General features: G+C 39.6%; 1 protein-coding gene across 1 annotated transcript in view; it reads right to left on the bottom strand.

The window, feature by feature from the left end:
* Positions 1–2,305: 2,305 nt before the first annotated feature.
* Positions 2,306–21,199, bottom strand: part of MED13L (mediator complex subunit 13L) — a 265,530-nt gene continuing 246,636 nt past the window's right edge. Inside the window, 9 exon segments of the mRNA XM_028480228.2 lie at positions 2,306–4,430; positions 5,506–5,618; positions 7,375–7,536; positions 10,210–10,367; positions 11,973–12,149; positions 13,452–13,610; positions 17,027–17,169; positions 17,360–17,583; positions 20,982–21,170. Of these exon segments, the coding sequence (XP_028336029.1) occupies positions 4,298–4,430; positions 5,506–5,618; positions 7,375–7,536; positions 10,210–10,367; positions 11,973–12,149; positions 13,452–13,610; positions 17,027–17,169; positions 17,360–17,583; positions 20,982–21,170 (1,458 nt within the window). The 3' untranslated portion in view covers positions 2,306–4,297.

The following is a 21,199-nucleotide window of genomic DNA, read 5'->3' as shown; positions in this document are numbered from 1 at the left end:
AAAAAAAAAAAAAAAAAAAAAAAAAACTCCTATGGACAAACTGCACTTTTCATAAGATTTTTATTAGCTCTTTGACACCAGTTGGGGACAAGTTCCTGGCCCTGTGACTCTTCGAATAGCAGGAACATAAAACTAATCGATGGCATCCTTGGAGGGGCTGAACTGGTTGTTAAGCAGGATCTGAGCAGTGCAATCGGCTGGAGGCTGATAGTTCTTGAGTGGCAGGTCAGATTTACCTACATCTAATTTGCAAAATGTTTCAATGCATTTGACAAATAATTTTTCCTACCTCAAGGAGATTTAGCTAGTATTGCTGAATTGGTACAGCAAATAGTGGTTATGAAAACGAAGTTCCTAGTATAAATAAAACCAACATTCATTGATTGTTGGATAAAGTGCCATCCACTGTATGAGCACAGAACCCAAGCAAATCAATTGGTTGGAAAAATACCACCTAATTCTGATTTTTACGGGACACAGGAATCATCGGACTGACCTGATCACATAGGATCTAGGAAACGTGTCTTTAATGCTTTGGGCAGGCAGCGTTACCAAGAGTGCTGTGAACTATGCATAAGACAGTGGCAACTGGATGAGACAGAGACCGATATTACCTGTTAACAGAAAAGTGGCCTCACTTTTCTCAGGCTTCTTCAATAGTACAACTACAATAACATGGACACAGCTTTTTAGTTTGCAAAGCATTTCTCATGGTATTGCCCTTATCCCTCATTTGCAGACGAAATAACTGAGGCTGAGTAGTCTCAACACTTTATCGTTAGATTCAGAACAATGTATACTGCCAAAGAGTTGGAGGAAGATTAAAGGCAAGGTCTTTCAATTTATTCAAATTTAGACAGTAGGCTCTGCCAGGTCCTGGTGTTTACTATTTTAGCGAGAGCTTCTGCCCCCATGGGGTTTTTCCTACGGAATGGACCCAAGGAGAAGAGAACGTAGTGGGTGCCATGCAGTCAATGAGCGCCTTGCTTGTGTGTTAGATGGCATACTACTGTCACCAGGCTGTGAACTGGGAAAACAGCAAAGTGATGGAACTGTTCTTTTTAAGGAACATCAAAAGGAAACTGGCTGAGGCCGTGAAGAGAAAGCAAGTAGAAAACAGACTTTTAATTTGTTCTAGTATTGACCACAATCTTAAGAGCTGGGAGACAAGTAGCTCACTGTTAGACGTTGTGATCACTGTTAGATGTGATCTACTCAGAACAGTTAAGGAACTAAACACCAGAGCTCCAAATCCAATGGTGTGTGTGTGTGTGTGTACGCTAAAACTGATCCGGGAATGCCCCTGTAACTAAACAACAGAGCTCCAAATCCAATGCTGTGTGTGTGTGTGTGTGTGTGTGTGTACACTAAAACTGATCCAGGAATGCCCCTGTATCCTGGAATATGCGAAAACCGTCTGAGAACAGCTATGAGATGTGCTTGCTGATCAGGGGAGTAAAACTTTACGCTGGAAGGTAGAGCCTGGCTGCTGGTCAAGGACTGTTCAATCCATAATACTTAACACCTTTTGAATAGGCGTAGATCACTCCCGTTACAAAAGCAGGATGGAAGGGGAAAAAAGCCACTCAACGTTTCAGTAATTCAATAATTTATTCCTCTAAAAAAGTGTGTAAAAGTATATAGCTCTCATTCACAAGGTATATATGAATGACATTTAAAATGGAGGCCTTTTAGTATTGTTTCTTTTTATCAAAGTCTTTTAGTGTACTGTACCAGCGCTATACTGTAGTTTTTTTTTAAATGAACTTCACATATTTTTGTATTCTTTCAAATTGTTTGCTATATATAAAAGAAGCTCACTGCAAAATGCTTGAAGGAAAAAAGGAAACAAAAGAAATTCAGAACTTCCCAGAAATGTACAGCTTTTACATTTAAAAAAGGTTCTGAAATATACATACAAGCATGCTGGACAACCCACCCCTCTCCCCTCCCCCATTTCCCCTCTTTAGTTCAAACCATGGTAAGAGTTCTGATTTCTGCAGAATTTCCAAAATTAAAAATAAAAAAAAAATAAAATAAGTTCTCACTCTGTAGCAAATCCAGGGCTTGTACATTTCAGATTAATTCAGTAAAAAACTCACAAGTAAAATAATGCATATTTAAGGGAAATATTATACAGACTTTTTCACACAGAAGTACATAATAAGATTTTTTTAAAATCTATTGCCATTCATTTATTTTTTGCACAAAAACGTATAAATATGTCACCAGCTTTTCTTAACTTAAAAAACTTAAATAAAAGACACCAGATGAAAACTACCCTTTGCTGCCTTTTTTTTTAAAATTTTTGTAGGGGTTTTTTTGTTTTTTGTATTTTTTTTTCTTTTTTTTGCTGAGAATTGGGTTTCTAGGGAAGAAAAGCCCCTGCATTAAAAACAGCCCATTAAAAAAAAAAAAAAATTCAAAGTTCTGATGAATTCTGGGAAAAAAAAGCAACCCCAAAGTGGTAAAAGATTACAAATATCTACTTTACAATTTGTCTTCTCACCAAGATAACTTTATACAAGTTTACAATCTTCATCATCTTATGCTCTTCAAAAGGCCTTGAGAATTTTTCCTTTCTGATTAAGAAAAAATAGCACTGCAATATTTTTAAAGTCAATTTTACACTGTACACATTAGATACAAATGGTTTGATATATCAGATTTTTTTAACCTATACACTGCGAAAGTCGACCCCTCCCCCCCAATTGGTGGTACAGAGAACAAAATTATCCATTTACAAGTTACTTCTCTGCTTTCACATTCCCACCACACTTTTTTTTTAATATGTTTTAAACGTTAGATTATTTCAAGAAAAATACTTTTACAAAACCATATCAGTTATTACATTTTTCCTTTTTTTGTTAATAACCAGAATATGTTAAGTCTCTTGGAAGAACTTTTAAAATTTGCATGATTCTCTCCACAGATGACTAGAGCTCAACAGCCTGACCAGAGCGGCTCATGGGAGGCAAGCCCACGCCCACTGCCCTCAGACAGAAACGCACAGCAAGGTAGGGGTAAAAATGGAGTCTTTAAAGACAACCCTCTCGGGCCTGGATAAAATACTTAAATTAGCCTTAATGATTTAAAAAGGCATATTTTTGTAAAAAAGTCCCACCACGAAGGCTCAACTTCAAGTACTAATTTAATGGTTAAGTTGAATATTTCTTTGAAATAATATTCCTATGGTCCAGAAAAAATTCACCATATTTATAACTGATTTTATGAGCAAACACTTTCGATTGTGATATATACATGAGTCCCTTTTGATCTAATGAGAGGAGAGACCTGGCTTTCAGTAAGAATTCACTAGAAAATATATTTCCATTGTGACTATATAAAACTAATGAAGGTACTTGCCTCCATGGCTCTGGGTTGAGCTTGACTGCCTTCTGTATAAAAATGTTGTCCTTCATGAAACACTGGCCACTTTTAATAAGGAATATGGCAGAATGTTTACCCAGTTTATTCTCAACAAAACCTACTGCTGGGTGGTTTTGAATATATTACTTGCAAGCAGGATCTCCCCAATTTGTTTTCACTCCTTTTCTGGCTTCTAGGACAGAGGTATGTAGTCAAAGAATCCTATGGTGGATCTGAGTTGGGTTTCAGCTACTGTACCTGGTCCTTGCGAATTAAAAAAATTAAAAGAAAGTCACAAAAACCATATGACAAAACAAACAACCTAAAATAAATAAACAAAATGAAGATGTCTCCAGACCTTTTTCTATCTACACACAGGTATAAAGTCAACCAAAGCACTCATGCCAATCTAGATGGGAGCACTAGGGAGACAGAAACCCCATTATGAAATCATGTACTTGAGCTGGTTCTTGTTTCTCAAAAGTCTCAGATTATGGAGTTCAGGTAACCCACAGGCCATACACCAATAACCAGAGGATTTCATCCAGAGGGCTGAACTGCCCTTATTAAACAGAGGCTGAAAACACAGACTCTTGTGCAAAAGGATACTGTCTCTTCTGTTTCCCTCTTGAAAACCAACAACAAAAAACTTCCTGTGGCCCAGTGGTTTGGGGCCGCACACACCATAACACTGGCTGAAAGTCACTGCTTATGGAAGTTTCCAGGTCCATGAGAGAAGTGTCTGTGAGTCACTCTGGTAATGAACACTGCAGAAATGACATGTGCCTGCTGAGAAGTAATCACAGTGCAGGACTGTGCAGAGTGGTCTCAAGAGGAAGGAGTGGGGTATTTGCAGAGTGTAGCAGGTTCCTTGGACTGAGGTTGCAGGGAGAAGGAACTGAGCCAGAGAGAACAAGTGCTTTTCCAATTAGAGTATATTCATGATGGCGTTGTACAACTGAGTGAGCACCACAAAGTGGACGGGAAGGCAGGAGGTACGGTCCTGGGTGGCCGGATTGCACGTGAGCCAGGACAGAGCGTTGTACTGCTCCAAAACAAACCTGCCGGAGAGAACACACGGGTCAGGGCACCAGGCACGAGAGAAGTAAGGCTGGTCTGAAAGTTCTAACGTGCCAGTGCCAGATGTCAGCAGGAAGAAGGCCTAATGTCATTCCGTAAGTTGCCCCAGGCTCTTTCCCAGAGTTCGTTTCCTCACGTCCCCCCTTCCTTCTTAGACCCGCACTGTCCAATATGGCAGCCACCGGCACCCCACTCCGTGAACTCAGATATGCTGTACATAGAGAACAGGCACCGGGATTTCAAAGACTTAGTATTTTTAAAAGCATGGAAAATAGCTCGTGAATATTTTTATATTGATTACTGTTCAAATGATACTATTTTTTATATTTTCACATCGTTATCACATGTTTTTATATAACTGATAAAGTTATTACTAAAATTAACTTCACTGATTTCTTTTTAAAATTTTTCTAGTAGCCACATTAAAATAGTAATTATATGTGACTCACATTATACTTCTATTGGACAGTGTTGCTCTAGAGGCCCTGGAAGCCCAAATCATGTAGATTAGGTAGGTTCTTGCTTTAACTATAATTTCCAAATCATTTAAGAGTCAGAGAACATTAGGAAAAGCTTGCATATTTTCTCAAGGTACATGAGGAATGTTTACAGCCTGCTAAAGTACAAGACAATCTTGGGAGGTATTTCCCAGCTATGGAATTTATGTTTTACTTAACTTTATTTACATAATCTATGTCAGGGAGGGCAGAAAATGTTTCCAAAGTCAAGTGCTTTAAGTTCCAGACTTTGTCTTCTGACTATCCACCCCCTTATTCTGATCTATTTTCATCACCATGAAATGCCTCCTCTTAATGGGAAGCAAGGGCAGTTGCACTTGCACATAACTACCGGATTTAACAAAGTATGCTACACTGTCTGTCCTATGCAGGTATTGGGGGAATGTGGCTCTCACTGGCTAATCGGACAGTGCTCCACTGCACAAAAGGTAGCGCCTCTTCCACAAAATACCACACTTTAATTAAAACACCTTGGAAAAACAAGAGTAAAGTATATAATTTCGAACTGTACTGCTATGTTGCCTAGGTCTGAATCTACCTTAAAACATCAGACGTGGTTTTGGAGTCAAGAGGATGTGGAACCCGCTGAGAATTCCTGGCAGGGAGAAGTTCGTCCGTCTGTGCTACAGAAATGTGGTGATGCAGCGAAGCCTGGTGAAAGAACAAAGACAGTTACCTTCCTGGTCTAGTCAACCATGGGGCAGAAATAAGGCCACGTCTACCAGAAGGAGATGCTCTCTAAAGTCCTTTGTAGTCAGGGCTTCTATTCTAAGTCCATGAATTTAAGCTGCTCAGTAACCCCAATGTGATCCCAAATAACTCCATATCCTAGAGTAGAGGGGAAAAAAAGCTAGCTTTGCAAATGGACTGCAAATAATTAAATAGTGTCCCTCTTCAGGTTTTAATCTGTAGAAGGCTCCACAGTCGGGATGTGGCTGACTGTGTCATTGTGGTGGTCTTCTATCCTGATCCCCGTACTTCATAACCGGTGCTGTGCCCTTCTTACAGCATCACATCCAAAGGCACCTGATGTCTGCTGTCATCAGAAGTAATATGACAGATCCCTGGATCCAGCAGGTACCAGCACAGTCCATCTACTATAAAGTTCCCCATCACTTTTTAATGTAGTAGTTTTACTTTATTAATTGTAAAATATAAGAAGAGGCAACATAAATGCTTGATTCTCCTTACTCTTCGATTTTCTGATTAATGAGCTGCTGCTCTGGCAGCTTCAAAAGGTGACTTATAAATGTTTTGTTTTTCACCACAACTGTGACCCCCACAGACTGATATCAATCTACTGCCACCATTGTTCATTTTAATGACTAAATGATCCCATCCCTGGGCAATGGGAATCCCTCCAAGTTGGCTACTGGGTCCTTTGATAAGACTCTAATAATCTTTGGTAGCTTCCTTGCTTTTAGGCGTGACAAGATGTCTCAGGTACACCTCGAATATTTCTTACTTTAGCCCTGGAATCAGTCATTTCCTCAAAGAACTCTGGTTCTTTTGAATGATGAACAGTATTGAGAAACCATAATTGTGTCAATAAAGGTGTTTATTGCTGCTAGGCTATCATGGCTCCTAAGCCTTTTCAGTAAACAGAGCTAAAGAATGTGTATACTTTTTAGAGAGGAAAAGATAAATAAATCTAGGTTCAGACTAGTAATTCTAATTGAGAGATTGCAGGATTTTTATATAAATTCTTTGATTTCATAATACTATGTTAAAGTCATCAGGAAAAGAAAATTACTTCAATTGTTTTTGGTTTTAACCTTCCAGATTTGTGTGTGTGTGTGTATGTATGTATGTGTACGTGTGTGTATCTTAGTGATTACTCTGTAGTGGGACTTCTGCATCCAAAGGGAAATGTGCAGGGTTGTAATATTTGGCCTTCCAACCGTACCAGGGCTCCCCACAGCTCTGCCAATACAGTATGTTGTCAAACTTTGGATTTAAAATTTCCAAGAAATATACAGGAAGGTGCAAGCAGAAACACGTAATTTTTTAGCTGACTCCTGCCCTACTCTAAAAAGGAACGCTGACTGCCTGTGGCAGTAGAAGAAGAGGACAGCTAGTCATCATTATCCGCCCGCCCCCGGCATAACTTCCCTGACCGCAGTGCCTTATACAGAACCACATGGCCACCCTAGATGTGTCCGTTGGGCCGCGGGAAGTCTCCTCCTTGGGTGAATGTCATTCATTTCTTTGTGACATGGTTTTGGGCTCCTCTCCTAAGTTCTGCTCTCCACCCCTACCTGTAATGAACATACCCTCAGACCCTTAAGTAGATGTGAGAGTCGGGGAGCAGAATAAGACTACGGTGCCCAAGGCAAATTCTAACCAAGACTGATTTTGAGCATAAGTCACTCACCCCCCCCAACTTCAAATACGACACGAAACCAACCTTGAGGAAGAGGGGACACTGGTTCTGAGCCTGGGGACACGATGACCAAAACCACTGGGGGAGATTCTCAGCTTTGGCAGTCGATACAAAATACCCAAGGGCCAGAGGCTGCTGTTTCAGCTCCTCAGGCGCTTCCCTAGAAAGAAGACGCTCACCCTGGCTCTGAAAAACAAAGTCCCCAAAGCATGATCAGCATTTATTACCAAATAAAGCTTTTTTAAAAACCGACTTTTTAAAAGAAATTGATATAAATGACATATAATATTAGTTTCAGGTGTACAACATAATGATTCATTCTAACTGTGGGAAATAATCACCACAACGAGTCTAGTTAACATCCACCACCATACAGAGTTACAATTTTTTTTTCTTCTGATGAGAACTTTTAAGATCTACTCTCAGTAACTTTCAAATATACAATATGGTATTATTAACTAAAGTCACCATACATTACATCCCCAGGACACTTATTTTATAACTGGAAGTTTGTGCTTTTTGACCACTTTCACCCAACTGTTTATCAATTCTCCCTGCACACCGTAGTGACTAATGCCCTTCCTGGCAGCATCTCACACCAAAATGTCAACTGGCCACGAAAGGTCAACAGGGGAGGCAGTGTCTTTGCTGCACACACAGATATCTGATGAAAACTATGGCTCAGGCAGAAGGTACCAGTAAAACTAACAACATCAGCCAAGTAAATACAGGTTTATTTTCTCTGGTTCCTTTTCTGCAGAATGTAAAATCTGCTCCATGGCATTATTAGGTAATAAACTAAAAATGGAAGGAGTAGAATCTGACAGCTGAAGGTACCACCACACCCACGTGCTCTTTCACCAGCAACCAACCAAAAATACACACGCACACCTGACTGTCCACTGTCAATAACGTTCTAACACTTCACCGGTATCTGACCTGCCAGCAGCGTGAGATCTGCTCCTGAAGAAGCCTTGTTTCAATTTCCAGCAGTCCCGGTAATAAGGGACTCCTGTGAGAGCCTTACTGGGCGTTTCTGCAGTTGACATTTTCCTTGTCTTTGACTCTTTTAGCTAGCTTCAAGAGTTGAAAATGTACCTTTTATGCAAAAGCAATAATAAGTAATCCATTTGTTCTCAGAAGCCTTCTGTTTCAAGGAAAAAAAAAATCCTCAACTACTACACCAAGTTGTATCATTTCTGAGTTGGTTAAAAAATAAAAACTTACTGCAACCTTGAACAAATTTTTTCTCCTGTGGTAATTTCTTAACTGGATATCAAAGAATGTTTAATGGTTCGGAAAGAGGAAATGCCGAAAGCCTCTCAGGGGTCACCTGGCTGCAGGTGCTCAGGATTAGAAAAGGCCACCTGAGCAGCTTCAGCATAGTGCTGTCTGAAGTGTGACATTCAATGGCTTGAGGTGCCAACAGAGGGAGAAAATAAAGCACGGGCCTCTGTTTCTCACAAAACTAACACTACACTTCAGTTACCCATTCTTTGTTAACGGAGGAGCTAAATTATAACAACCAGTACTGGGAGGTAGCTGCTATTATTTCCATTTCACAGATAAGGTAACTAAAGCTGAGAAAGGTAAAGTAAGCTTGCCCAGAGCCACAAAGCTAGGAAGATGTCTGGCTATAACTCAGAGCGATATTTATCAAGCCCCAGGGCATGCATTCTTAGCTGCAATGCGATTTGCCTCTGGAATCCACGTTAACCCTAAATTAAAACTATCCCGTGTAAAATTTGTGTTCTTGGTCCCCATCACAGCAATCTCCAATGAACCAATAAACTGTCATTAACTGGCAAATGACTGGAGGAGATAAAGACATTTACAATCCCTTCCTCGCAGAAGGGAGAATTAGGGGGCGGGCAGTAACATGAGGGCAGTCTACTGAGGTGGCCTTCCCTGGTTTCATCTTCTCTGAAACTAAAGTTTTCAACCTTCTTTTCTCTAGACTGTCCTTCAGTGAACTCAGGGCTGGCAATACAAGTCCCACCCGACAGAAACCTAAGTCCTCGAAGAACATCTTTGTGCCTAATGAGTGTAAGCAGGTTGCTTACACTTGTCCAGTTTATTAGACATAGCTATTTTTCTGTCTTAACCCCTCAATCTCTTAACATTTTAAGTAAAAAGTGTAATACAGTGATAAGGCATAAATCACCTAGCTTTTAAAGAAACTTAACGTGAGCTGATGGCAGAACCTTTAACGCGTCAATCTTCTGCTAATTCACCTCTAATATCCTGGGATATTTAAAGATGAAACTAGCTGTAAGCTGTTTTTTCCTTAATACACTGGTATTAACCTGGACACTTCTCCAAAATCAGCCTCCTGTGGGCTCTTCCCACTCCTGCAGGCTGGCTACGGAGAACATCTAACATGCCTAAATAAAGGCACCATGGCATAAACCAAGACCAGTTAAGCTCCTTTCCGAATTAATTAACCATCAACAATGTGTTATTCAATTAACACAGTTACTCTGCATGTTAAATAAGCAGGGTTATTGAACTAGCCTCTGAAAAGCCACTGTTCTGGCAAAAAATTAAAAAATAACTGGGAAGCAGCAAGCAACCAAAATTAATTTTTGCTCAGAAAACAGTAATTGCATAAAACCCTTGCAGCTGTAATGCGACTATTCTGATTAAACACATTCATCAGGAATAATAATAACATTTCTTTAGAATTCCTGCTTTGTTCAAAATGGAACTACAGAGTCACTGTCCCACACTTGCTTCTCTTGTACCAGGGACCAAGACCATCAGGAAGCAAGGCGCGTGTAGTAAAAGATGACAGCACTTCTGGAGGATTTTCCTGAAGGCTGAGGTGGTTTTAAACAACCTATTTCAAGTCGTCCTTACCCGACTATGCTGGAAGTGAGAGCCCACACCAATTCCAGAAGGAGAGCCTGGGGAGGGAACTGGGGAGGAGTTGGGAGAGGAATGGAGGTTCCCAGTCATTAATATGCCAATATCATTGTCCATATCATCTGGGAATGGAAGGTCAACAAACATGTCATCTAGAGGGAGAGAAAAAAAAAAGGACAAAAATTAAAAAGCTAATCCATAGCCCCAATTTAAACCAATGCACAGTTTATTGGCCTATGACTATTACAGGCATGTGTTGTTAACAACTTAGTAAGACTTAATGCGTGCCCACTGGGTTCAAGGTGCTGCAAATTATTCTTGCATTTTGTACTCTCTCCAATGATCTCCAAATGTGAAGTATTAACAGAATGGAGAAATAAAGAACGTAAAGCTCCACACTCTGCATAGCCTCCAAAGGCACATAAAAAGAAGGCAAAACAGCTAAAGAAGCAATTTAATTATTAAACAAAGTTAAAATTGACACCATCCAAGAAAACAGCAGACACCATCTATGCATCCAATTAGCATCTAAAATACTTAAGGCTGAATTAATGCATGTTAATAAGTGTGAACTTGCCCTCAAACTGGAGGCCTATTATACGAGCAGATCAAAGCATGATGTTTTTGTTAAGAAATTCTCTCTCCCATATCACAAAAGGTACACACACAGCAGAAAATTTGGAAAGAAAAGTATAAAATGGGAAACCCAATCACCATGAACATTTTTGCTGATTCTTTTTCTGTATTTATTATTACACTGTGATCATATTATGTGTGTTTTCTATATACACACACGCAGGACAGTATCCTTTTACCCTCCCCACTTAACAGGAGTAAATGTTGGTAGCTGCTAAAAATTCTTCAAGAAACAATGCAAACGGCTGCATAATAGTGAACGTTTTACAGGTGATAAATAATCATTGCTTAACAAATGCCTTAAGATATTCAAACCATAAAAATCTATTAAGAATAATAAAACAAGGGGACTTCCCTGATGGCGCAGTGGTTAAAAATCCACCTGCCAATGCAGGGGACACGGGTTGGAGCCCTGGTCCAGGAGGATCCCACATGCCACGGAGCAACTAAGCCCGGGCGCCACAACTACTGAGCCTGCACTCTAGAGCCCACGAGCCACAACTACTGAGCCCGCATGCCACAACTACTGAAGCCCACGCGCCTAGAGCCCGTGCTCCACAACAAGAGAAGCCACCGCAAGGAGAAGCCCGTGCACTGCAACGAAGAGCCACCCCTGCTCGCCGCAGCTAGAGAAAGCCCGCATGTAGCAACGAAGACCCAACACAGCCAAAAATAAATTACTTAAAAAAAATTTTCAAGACTAATCAAATAAGGAGTTGTTTTAGAGTAAGTTAGATTCCCAATGATCAGCTAAAGACAGGTGCTATCTTCATACTGCCTAGCAGTCTTCATACATTTCAAATCAGATCAAGAAATCTTTATTGGAAGAGTGACATCCATGTACAGGACACTATCAAGCAGATACTATTTTTTTGCCTTTAATGAAAAACAGGAGAAAGTTAATTACCCAAGAGAGGAAAGTGTTTATTTGGTCTTGGCAACAGCGCAAATTAAATCTTCAAAACCAAAAAGATTCTCAAACCTTCAATTCCCTCTTCACATTTCATATGCTGTTCACTACGACACAGAAGAACCTGCAGTGGCCAGGCGACTCTTTACTCTAGCACTGTGTCCTGCTGAAGGAGCAGAGCCGCTCTATGCATACAGGGTCTTCCACTCACCATTGTTGGGGCTAAACCCATCTTCATTGGGATAGTTGGCTGGAGCCACTTGGATGGTTGACGATGTTGGGAACACCAAGATGTGTGTACAAGAAGCATCTTGAGGGGTGTTAAGCTGAGATGACTGCATGTTCAGTGCAGTACTTCGGCCAAAAACAGAGCCCATTGTGACAGCATCTTAAAAAGGGGGGAAAAAATGTATCAATGCCTTTTGTGCAGCAGTGAACAACTCCAGAAATGACCTGAGCTGGATTGATGTGAGTCTGACACAACTGCCATGATGGATACACATTTATAGTTAAGCCCACTTGTCTAAATATTTTCAAGAAACTGACTCAGAGCAGTTGGCTATGATAACTCAAGCCACATTTCACACTGGCAAGGTTAAGAAAAAATTGGATTGAGTCGACCAAATATGTTTTAATGACTTAAATAAGAAGTATTTCTAAAAATAAAACTTTCTTTCCTCCTGTGACTGCTAATAATTTATAACGGACTGTTCTCCCGAACAATGCAATTCTGTAGAAATGGTACCATTCAACTAATAATTGTGACAACTAGTATTTATTGAATGCATACCTCATGCCAGATTCTGTACTGAATTCTTTATTCATATCATATCATTCAATCATCAAAGCTACACCTCAGAGGTAGGAACTACTACCCCCATTTCATGAGGAGGACAGAACACAAAGAAATGATATAACTTGCCCAACTGGTGCAGGTGACAATTAACCCAAGGTCTGACCAGCAGGCCAGTACAGACATCTGTCTCTCTCTAGACTGACCACAAGCAACCACATTCTCATACCACAACACTTCTGTTGATTTTTACAGGGAGGGGACAAGGGTCTGCTGTTTGATCAAAGAAATACCTGGATGGTAAAAACAGGTTTAAAAAGTATAAAACTGCTTAGCTATTAAATTATAGAACAGCTTAGTTGCTGTTTTTAAAAAAATTCTGTGGCCATGATGTTTCGGCTGCCCACATCTTGGCACTTACTGAGTTACTGTGGCTACCAGACACTGTGCTAACTGCTCTACCCCTGTCTACTTCACATTCATCCTCAACCACAGAGAGACTCTAAACATCCTCTTGAGGCTGCTTGAAGAGTCAGTCTATCAAATACATTTCTTCAAAAGGGTATTAAAATACATATCATGTTGGTGCCCACTTAAGTCATTTTTGGAGGGTGAACTTCACACACTAACAACAGGTTGGGGTCAAATAATTCGCCATGATTCTAAGAGCTCTCAATCACACCCAGGACTTGGGCTCTCTCCCAAGTGACGGTCAACAAAGATAATAAAATCACAAACCACTCCCCTTGGAAGAGACCAAATGGTTTCCATTTTGAGCCCTAAGTACAATTTTTTCTCATAAAGATAATAAAGATACATTCTATACTTGTGTGTGGACTTAAGATTGAATGGACTGAACTGTTCTGAAATCTAATTAACAAAACTGACGAGATTTACCTGGCATCACTACAAAGGACCCCTGGGGCTCCATGGCAACCAGGCAGGCACTAAGGATAGAAGGAGAGTCTGCGGCAGAGATTCCACACATCCGGCACACGTCCTTGAGCCGTTTACTGATTGTCTGTAGTGAACATTCTCCAAGGAGGATACTCCAATCTGGAATCAAATATCACAATCACACACAGTCTTCAGAAATTCATAATGATGTGAGGTTTGAGCATTTTACCAGTTTTCCCTGATAATTGAATTTCTAGGATTGGGCCCTGAAGGGAATATGGCTTTATACAGGTTCCCCTCCTTGCTACAAAGAAAATGTTACTTGACCTCGATTACACTTCATTAACAAAGAAACAAAGGCCAACGACTATAGAGACTGAAATCATGTCTGAAACGACCTGTGAGTCCGGCACAGACCCGGGCCGACTTAGGCACTTAAAATAGTTTTCAATGGTGATGCCAGTATGTTCTGTCCTTTCTCCTTCTCCAGGTCCGGTTCTTTCACTACCCCTATGAACACTTTTCTTCCGAAGAGAGCAGAGTTTGGGGTGAACCTCAGTTTTGTTTACTGCTAACGTAGATTGGTTGTTTCACGAAAGGCAAGCAGCAGAAGAAACGAAGGGGACCCTTTTCCTGGCATGCCCAAAGATCCGATAAGCAATGGGTGCAAGAAAAGTGCTCCAAATGATGCCACATTAATTGTTCAGATTTAAAAGGTGCCACAAATTTTCCTTCTATCGTCTGTTTATTGCCTCCAAACAAAGGTACTACGTCTCCTCACAGAACTGTTGAGGGTAATGTTACTCCGGGAATAGAAAAGCACTTGGTACTCCCTTTATTTTGACCCCCGACACACGTGAAGCACGTCACATTACTGCAGCCGTACACTGCTGTCATGTCACTTCCCACTGATGTAACACCACTCCACCTCTCTACCTCCACATACTTCTTTCAAACAACCTGCTCTCCCCTTAAAAAAGCAAGTGGAGGGCTTCCCTGGTGGCGCAGTGGTTGAGAGTCCGCCTGCCGATGCAGGGGACACGGGTTCGTGCCCCGGTCCGGGAAGATCCCACATGCCGCGGAGCGGCTGGGCCCGTGAGCCATGGCCGCTGAGCCTGTGCGTCCGGAGCCTGTGCTCCGCAAAGGGAGAGGCCACAACAGGGAGAGGCCTGCATACCGCAAAAAAAAAAAAAAAAAAAAAAAAAAAAAAAGCAAGTGGAAAAAATAAACAACTTTCACATTTCATATTCCTAATGAACACTGAACTGAAGTGGCTGAAATAAAAGGGTCAAGGAACACGGAGGAGGGAGTATTTTTAAAAACCACAGAAATACCAAACAGAAGTGAGTTCGGTATATAAAAACCAAGTAAGAAGGAAAAGACAGTATGATTATTTTTATCACAAACACTCTGGTGATAAAGAACAGAGATTCACAAAACTGACTCTGAAATCTGTGGACTCATATCTGATACTGCCCCACAGAAATGCAACGTGGTGCAGACTTCAGTTCCCCAAAGGAAGAAACTGTAGATTGGGAAGCTGATGTCCTGGACACTAGGCTTTTCTCCGTGTTTTTACTCCTTGAAAGTACATTTGCTCTCAGTCTTTTGATGGAGCCCTCAGTCACACTTACATTCTTCTCCCCCAAGAGATAAGAAAGAAGGGTGTGTCCCTTCTAAAAAATCATAAAAGGGAAGGCGATGGCTTTAATAATTTTCCAAAATACCAAGTAACTAGACTACTAGGCTACATTTTTATCCCCTTCTACTTCTTTTCTATTATATTCTAACTTTTCCCAAGGGTTAAGAGTAGCTCAAAGCCTTTAAGAAATAAGATTGACTAAAAGGCATACTAAGAGAGAAGATAGGAATTCTGACAGAAATGAAATGATGAATCCCCTAATGTATTAGACCTCCAGGCTACTGATACAGATTCATTATAAGTATAATATTCTTTTAAAAATGAAAAGGATAATATTTTCTGCTGGTCTACAGTAAAATTTAATACAAAAAAATTCTGTGTATAATAGATTCCTAAGAAAACACTTACTTAATACATATTATATAATATTTGTATAAACTGCTGTTAAACCCTAATAATTAACTCACTTAGGCACTTACTACAAGGCAAGTTATGTCTGTATCAGGGGTTTTATTTCAGGGTTTCCACAAATACCAGATATAAATTTCATGTAAAGAAATAAGATGCACACTCTAACACAAGGGTCAGCAAACTACGGTCCGCAGCTCACATCCTGCCCACCACCTGTTTGTAAACAAGGTTTTATTGGAACACAGCCACACCAATTCACTGGGGTATTGTCTATGGCTGCTTTGGCATTACAGTAGCAGAGCTGAGTAGTTCAACAGTGACCAGCTAGCCTGCAAAGTCAAAAATATTTACTACCTTGCCCTTTACAAAGAAAGTTTGCCAACTCTGTTCTGATACATACTTGGCACGTGCAAAACCACCAAGCTAATTTGTGACATATGCTTGCTTTTGTGCAGACGTTAGAAAAAAACCTCTCCCAGGACTTCACTGGTGGCGCAGTGGTTACGACTCCGTGCTCCCAACGCAGGGGGCCCGGGTTCCATTCCTGGTCAGGGAACTAGATCCCACATGCATGATGCAACTAAGCGTTCACACGCCATGACTAAGGAGCCCACGAGCTGCAACTAAGGAGCCCATGTGCTGCAACTAAGACCTGGCAAAACCAAATAAATAAATATTAAAAAACAAAAACAAGAACTTCTCCCATCTATATGCATATACTGAACTTTTTATAAATGTGTCATTAATCGATAGGGCTTTAAAAAAAATAATCTAGGCCTGTTCATATTGCTCATATAAAACTGTACAAGTAGCTACACCAGGATAATAAATGAGCTGGGCTCAACGCCAGGCAAGGCAGCTGCCAGTGGTCAGTTGTGTTATGTTGCAGTTACTTTTAGTGCTTTCTTATATTTATGATAAGAAATATAAGCAGTCGGTAGATATATTGGGGGATTCAACTTAAAAAAATCTGCTCTCTTAAATTTCCAGACCGAAGAATATCAGACAGTGGCAATGTGAATAAAGACTCTTCCAATTTGCAACTACTTGTCCTTGTCAATCAGGATTATCTTGCAATCAAGCCACCGAAACAAAAATAAATACAAAGCTCATGACCATCAACCACCAAAAACAAACCAGCAAACGAAAGTAAAGGCTGTATATGACTTCTACTCTCATCCATAATCTCTTATATAAAATTTTCCAGTTAAAACTGACTTGTTCTTCTCACAATATATAAATAAATGTTAGAAGTTCTAATTTACCAAGTATCATTTTTATATTAAAAAAATTCTTTTTCTGTTTTATATACTGGGGTTCAATATTATATTTAAGATTTTCTTTGTGTAAATGATTTTGTTGCTAATGAAAAGTCTAAAAGCCACTGGTTTATCCTGTACATTCAAAAGAATCAGAAAATATAATCTGCTTTATTCTTACTACCAACTTTATAATTTTCTCCCTCAGCTTAGTTAATGACATTAGCTCAGCCCTTTTTTCCTTCGTTTCAGGAATTTCTCACCTTTAAGTTCCCCATGGCCAAGACGCCCAAGTCGCCCAATTACAACTCTCCAGGGCAGAGATGTCATTTGGACAATACCTATGCACCATTCCCATAACTTCTGTAGTCCAATTTTACGTGCAGATACTTTACTCCTCCGTGATCTAAAACAGACATGGAAAAGGGTCGCCAAATGAATCAAAGCTATCATTTAGTATGACAAAACCAAGAAAATTCCAAAGAACCCACCCACATGTTACCCACTGCATTTAGACAGGAAAGTCAGAAAGATCCATTATCTGAGAAAAGGCACAGCATGAATTTACACACACCATAAACACCAAGGCTCCTCACCTGTTTGGTAAAGCAATATTTACAATACATGTTTCTAATAATTCTCCATGGAGGTCAGTGCAGGAAGCCAAAAGCCAGCGCTGGTCGTGAGACAGACAATAGCCCACAAAGAGCACATTGTATTTCTGGCTCGCTTCACCAAATGTCTCTCCCAGCTCTGTCTGCTTGTCTTTGATTGGGGCCAATATAAAAGGAGGGGAGTAAAGCTGGATTGGGCTGGGCCGCTGAAATCAAAATCAAAATCAGTATCAACATAAAGCCACTCCATGTTTACAACGAAACCCATACAGCACTGAGGGAAACCAACAGGGAGAAATGACAATAGACTGCCTCCCGACTAGTCCTATATATACAATAATAATGATACAAAAAACATTGTTTAAGGTAGGGAACCCAATCAAGCCAATTATTTCCTTATTAAAAGAAATTATTATTGGCCCAACTTCATTAGTCATTAGGAAAGTGTATTAAAACCATTACACACCCACCAGAATATCTGAAATATAAAGGAAAGAAAACATTAAGTATTGGTGAGAATACAGGGCAATTAGAACTTTCATACATTGCTGGAGTATGATGTGCTTCAGAAAAGTATTTGACAACACCTGTAAAAGCTGAACAAACACATACCCTCTGACCCCCCAAAATGCACATACATGTTTACAAAGGACAGGTATAAGCATGTTTACAACACGATCAATCTTAATAGCTCCAAAGAGAAAATAACCTAAACCATCAACAGTAAAATGGATGATAAACTGTGATAAAGTTACACAAGCAGAATATTAAACAGCAGCAAAGAGAATGAAAAAAACTACTGCTACAAGCAACAAAATGGATGATTCTCAACACTGAGTAAAAGAAGCCAGGCGCAAAACACTGTAAATTATGATTCCATTTATATAAAGCCAAAAACAGGCAAAATTATGCTGTTATAAGTCAGAATAGTGATTACCATTGGAGTGACTGGAAGGGACACTAGAGAGGTTTCTGGATGCTTGTTATGTTCTGTTTCTAGTGCTAGTTATGTAATATTTTTACTTAGTGGAAATTCATCAAGCAGTATGCTTAAGACTGGGTACTTTTCAGTATGTATATTACACTTTATGATGTGTGTGTGTGAGTAATTAAAGAGATCAAAGTGTTAGCTGTTACCTAAGACAAATATTTTATTTTATTTTATTTTATTATTATTTTTTTAAGACAAATATTTTAGATAAACTGTGATGAAATTTAATTGTCATCTTTGTTTCCAGCTTTATATACATTTCAATATTTAGTAAACTACGGCAGGGGTCAGCAAACTTCTGTAAAGGATCAGACAGTAAATACTTTATGCTTTATAGGTCTCTGTCACATAATCTTCTCTTTGTAAAAATGTAATAATCACTCTTACCTAGCTGGTGATACAAATGCAGGCTGCAGGCTGGATTTAGCCCACAGAGTTGCCAACCGCTGAACTATATAGCATAAGAAACAGTAATAACGGAATTACAGAATTTTAAACTTAAAAGAGACCTTGGAGATAAGTTAATCCAATTCCTTCATTTTAGGGATACATATTCAACAACTTGCTCAAGTTTCAAAGCTAACCTTATCACTGATCCATTCACTCTCCACAGACCCGGAAATTCCACTCCTAGGTACTTACCAAGAAAACTGAAAACATATAGCCACAAACTCATACACAAATGTTTAGAGCAGGGTTAGTCACAATAGCCAAAAAGTGGAAAAATCCATATGCCCATCCACTAATAAATGGATAAACAAAATGTGGTCTATCCATATAATGGAATAGTACTTAGCCATAAAAAGAAATGAAGTACTGATACATGCTTGACATGGATGAACCTCGAAAACATTACGTTAAGTGAAAGAAGGCAGGCATAAAACATTCTATATTGGAAGATTCCATTTACAAAAAACGTCCAAAACAGGCAACCCCACAGAGACACCAAGTAGAACAGTGGTTGCCAGGAGCTTGCATGAGACTGTGCCACTGCAGAAAATGAGACTTCCTGGAAGCAGGGGACTGGTGTCTTGTTCACCACTGCACAGTCGACACCTAATACAGTGTCTGGCACACAGGAGACACTCAGCTATAGTTGCTGAATGAAAGTACAAAATTCTAGCTGCAGACTGAGGGAGAGGCAGCATTTAGCAATTAGCCATTGCACCTTAATGCAAGTAAAAATTTATAAACCTCAGTAAATGTTCACAACATTTGGTTCTTACATTTTTAATTAAGTCAAATGATTGATTTCTCTCTTCCTGTTCCAAAGCAAAAGGAAAGAAAGAATATTTCTTGTGATTTATTTTAATCTAAGCCTCACTATATATCTCATGAACTCTCACGGTGTTCTGCCAGTATGTTATATAATCTTTTAAAACATTACATAATGCCTCGGATCTTAATATAGGTAGTCAGCCTTTACTCTCTTCTCTGAAAATGCAGACTACTATTAGTTGTCATTTGAAATTGTGATAACTTCTTACCAAAGCATAAGGAATGACTGTATCTGAATTGCAGAATAACCACAAGAGGTAAAAAACTAAAAGATTCAAAGTTTATAAAGAAAGGCACAAACTCAATTTCTGGACACAAATTTGAAACAAGTAGAAACATTTATTTTTATTCTAGAAAAAGCTAGTAGTAGAGAAAACATATGACATGCTCACAAAAGTAAAAAATACAGACTCAAAAGAATAAACTAACCTAAAACTGCCAAAGATAGAAATTTTCTATAACCCCAGAGTGAATGTAAGTTGTCAGCTAAGCAGTTTCCTCTCTTGGGACCAAGCTGACCTGAACCAAGTTACAACAAATGCAGTATTAAGTAGTACGTCATTTTTTTAGTTTTCCACAAAAACTTACATTACCAAATAAAATTAGCAATTTTTGGTGTTTTTAAGTTCTCTAATGGTGAAGAGGTGTTTGCTGGCCTTTATTAATGGGCAATTTTTCATGCAAAAGTTGTGGGAACTGATTTTTGAAGGCTTTGAGAGTTCTAAACACTGCCCTGTATATCTACCTTCAGGATAAGGTGATTAGTAAAGCAAAAGAAGTGTACAACTTCTGTTTAGAACATGTTTTGCTTTGGTGTTTTAGAATTCCCCCTGAGGTACTTATCTGTGGGAAACAGGTTTACAAAGATGGAGAGAAAAAGCGTTCATTTACATACAGAAGCACTGAGACAAGGGGAGGAGAAAGCATCAGAAAATGAGGGAGGGGCCTGTGCAGAGTAAACACATACACAGAGGCTGTTCCAGGAGAAAAAAAATGAGCTGGGGAAGGTGGAGAGTGATTTAAGACACAGATTAGCTTCAAACAATGATGAACAAAATAAATATAGGAAAATTGAACTTTCATAAGTAAAAGGGGTAAGTGTATTGTTGCCATAGGTCTTACATCAAAAAATGGCAAGAGTTTGCTTGCCTCTTTCCTCAAAAAATTACACAAGTTCAGAGAAGTATCTCCTCTATTTCAACTTAAGGATTAAAGACACCTACCACACTCTTACAATAAACGTAGAAGACCAACCAAGCAGGCAACTCTCCCGGCTTGCATCTTTAGCATAAAAGTAGTCTTTTTGCAAATTTCTGCCCTGCTGCTGCTACCTACCTCTGGGTTCTTGAGAGTCATCTCAATGCTGGCGGCAGGCCCAAATCCTGTGAGGGATTTAATGTGGATCTGTGTAGGCAGAGGTCGCCTGCACTGGCAGTACACTGAAAATGCCATGGACTTCAAGTATTGAATGTAGAAAACTTGTTCATCCTTCATTGTCTGCAGCATGTACTGGCAAGGCACAATCTACAGACACAAATACAAATAAAACTAGA

The sequence above is a fragment of the Physeter macrocephalus genome, chromosome 19, assembly GCF_002837175.3.
Source record: "Physeter macrocephalus isolate SW-GA chromosome 19, ASM283717v5, whole genome shotgun sequence".
Classification (NCBI taxonomy): Eukaryota; Metazoa; Chordata; class Mammalia; order Artiodactyla; family Physeteridae; genus Physeter; species Physeter macrocephalus.
Note: the sequence above shows the minus strand (reverse complement) of the source record. Positions and strands in the feature narration are given on the sequence as shown.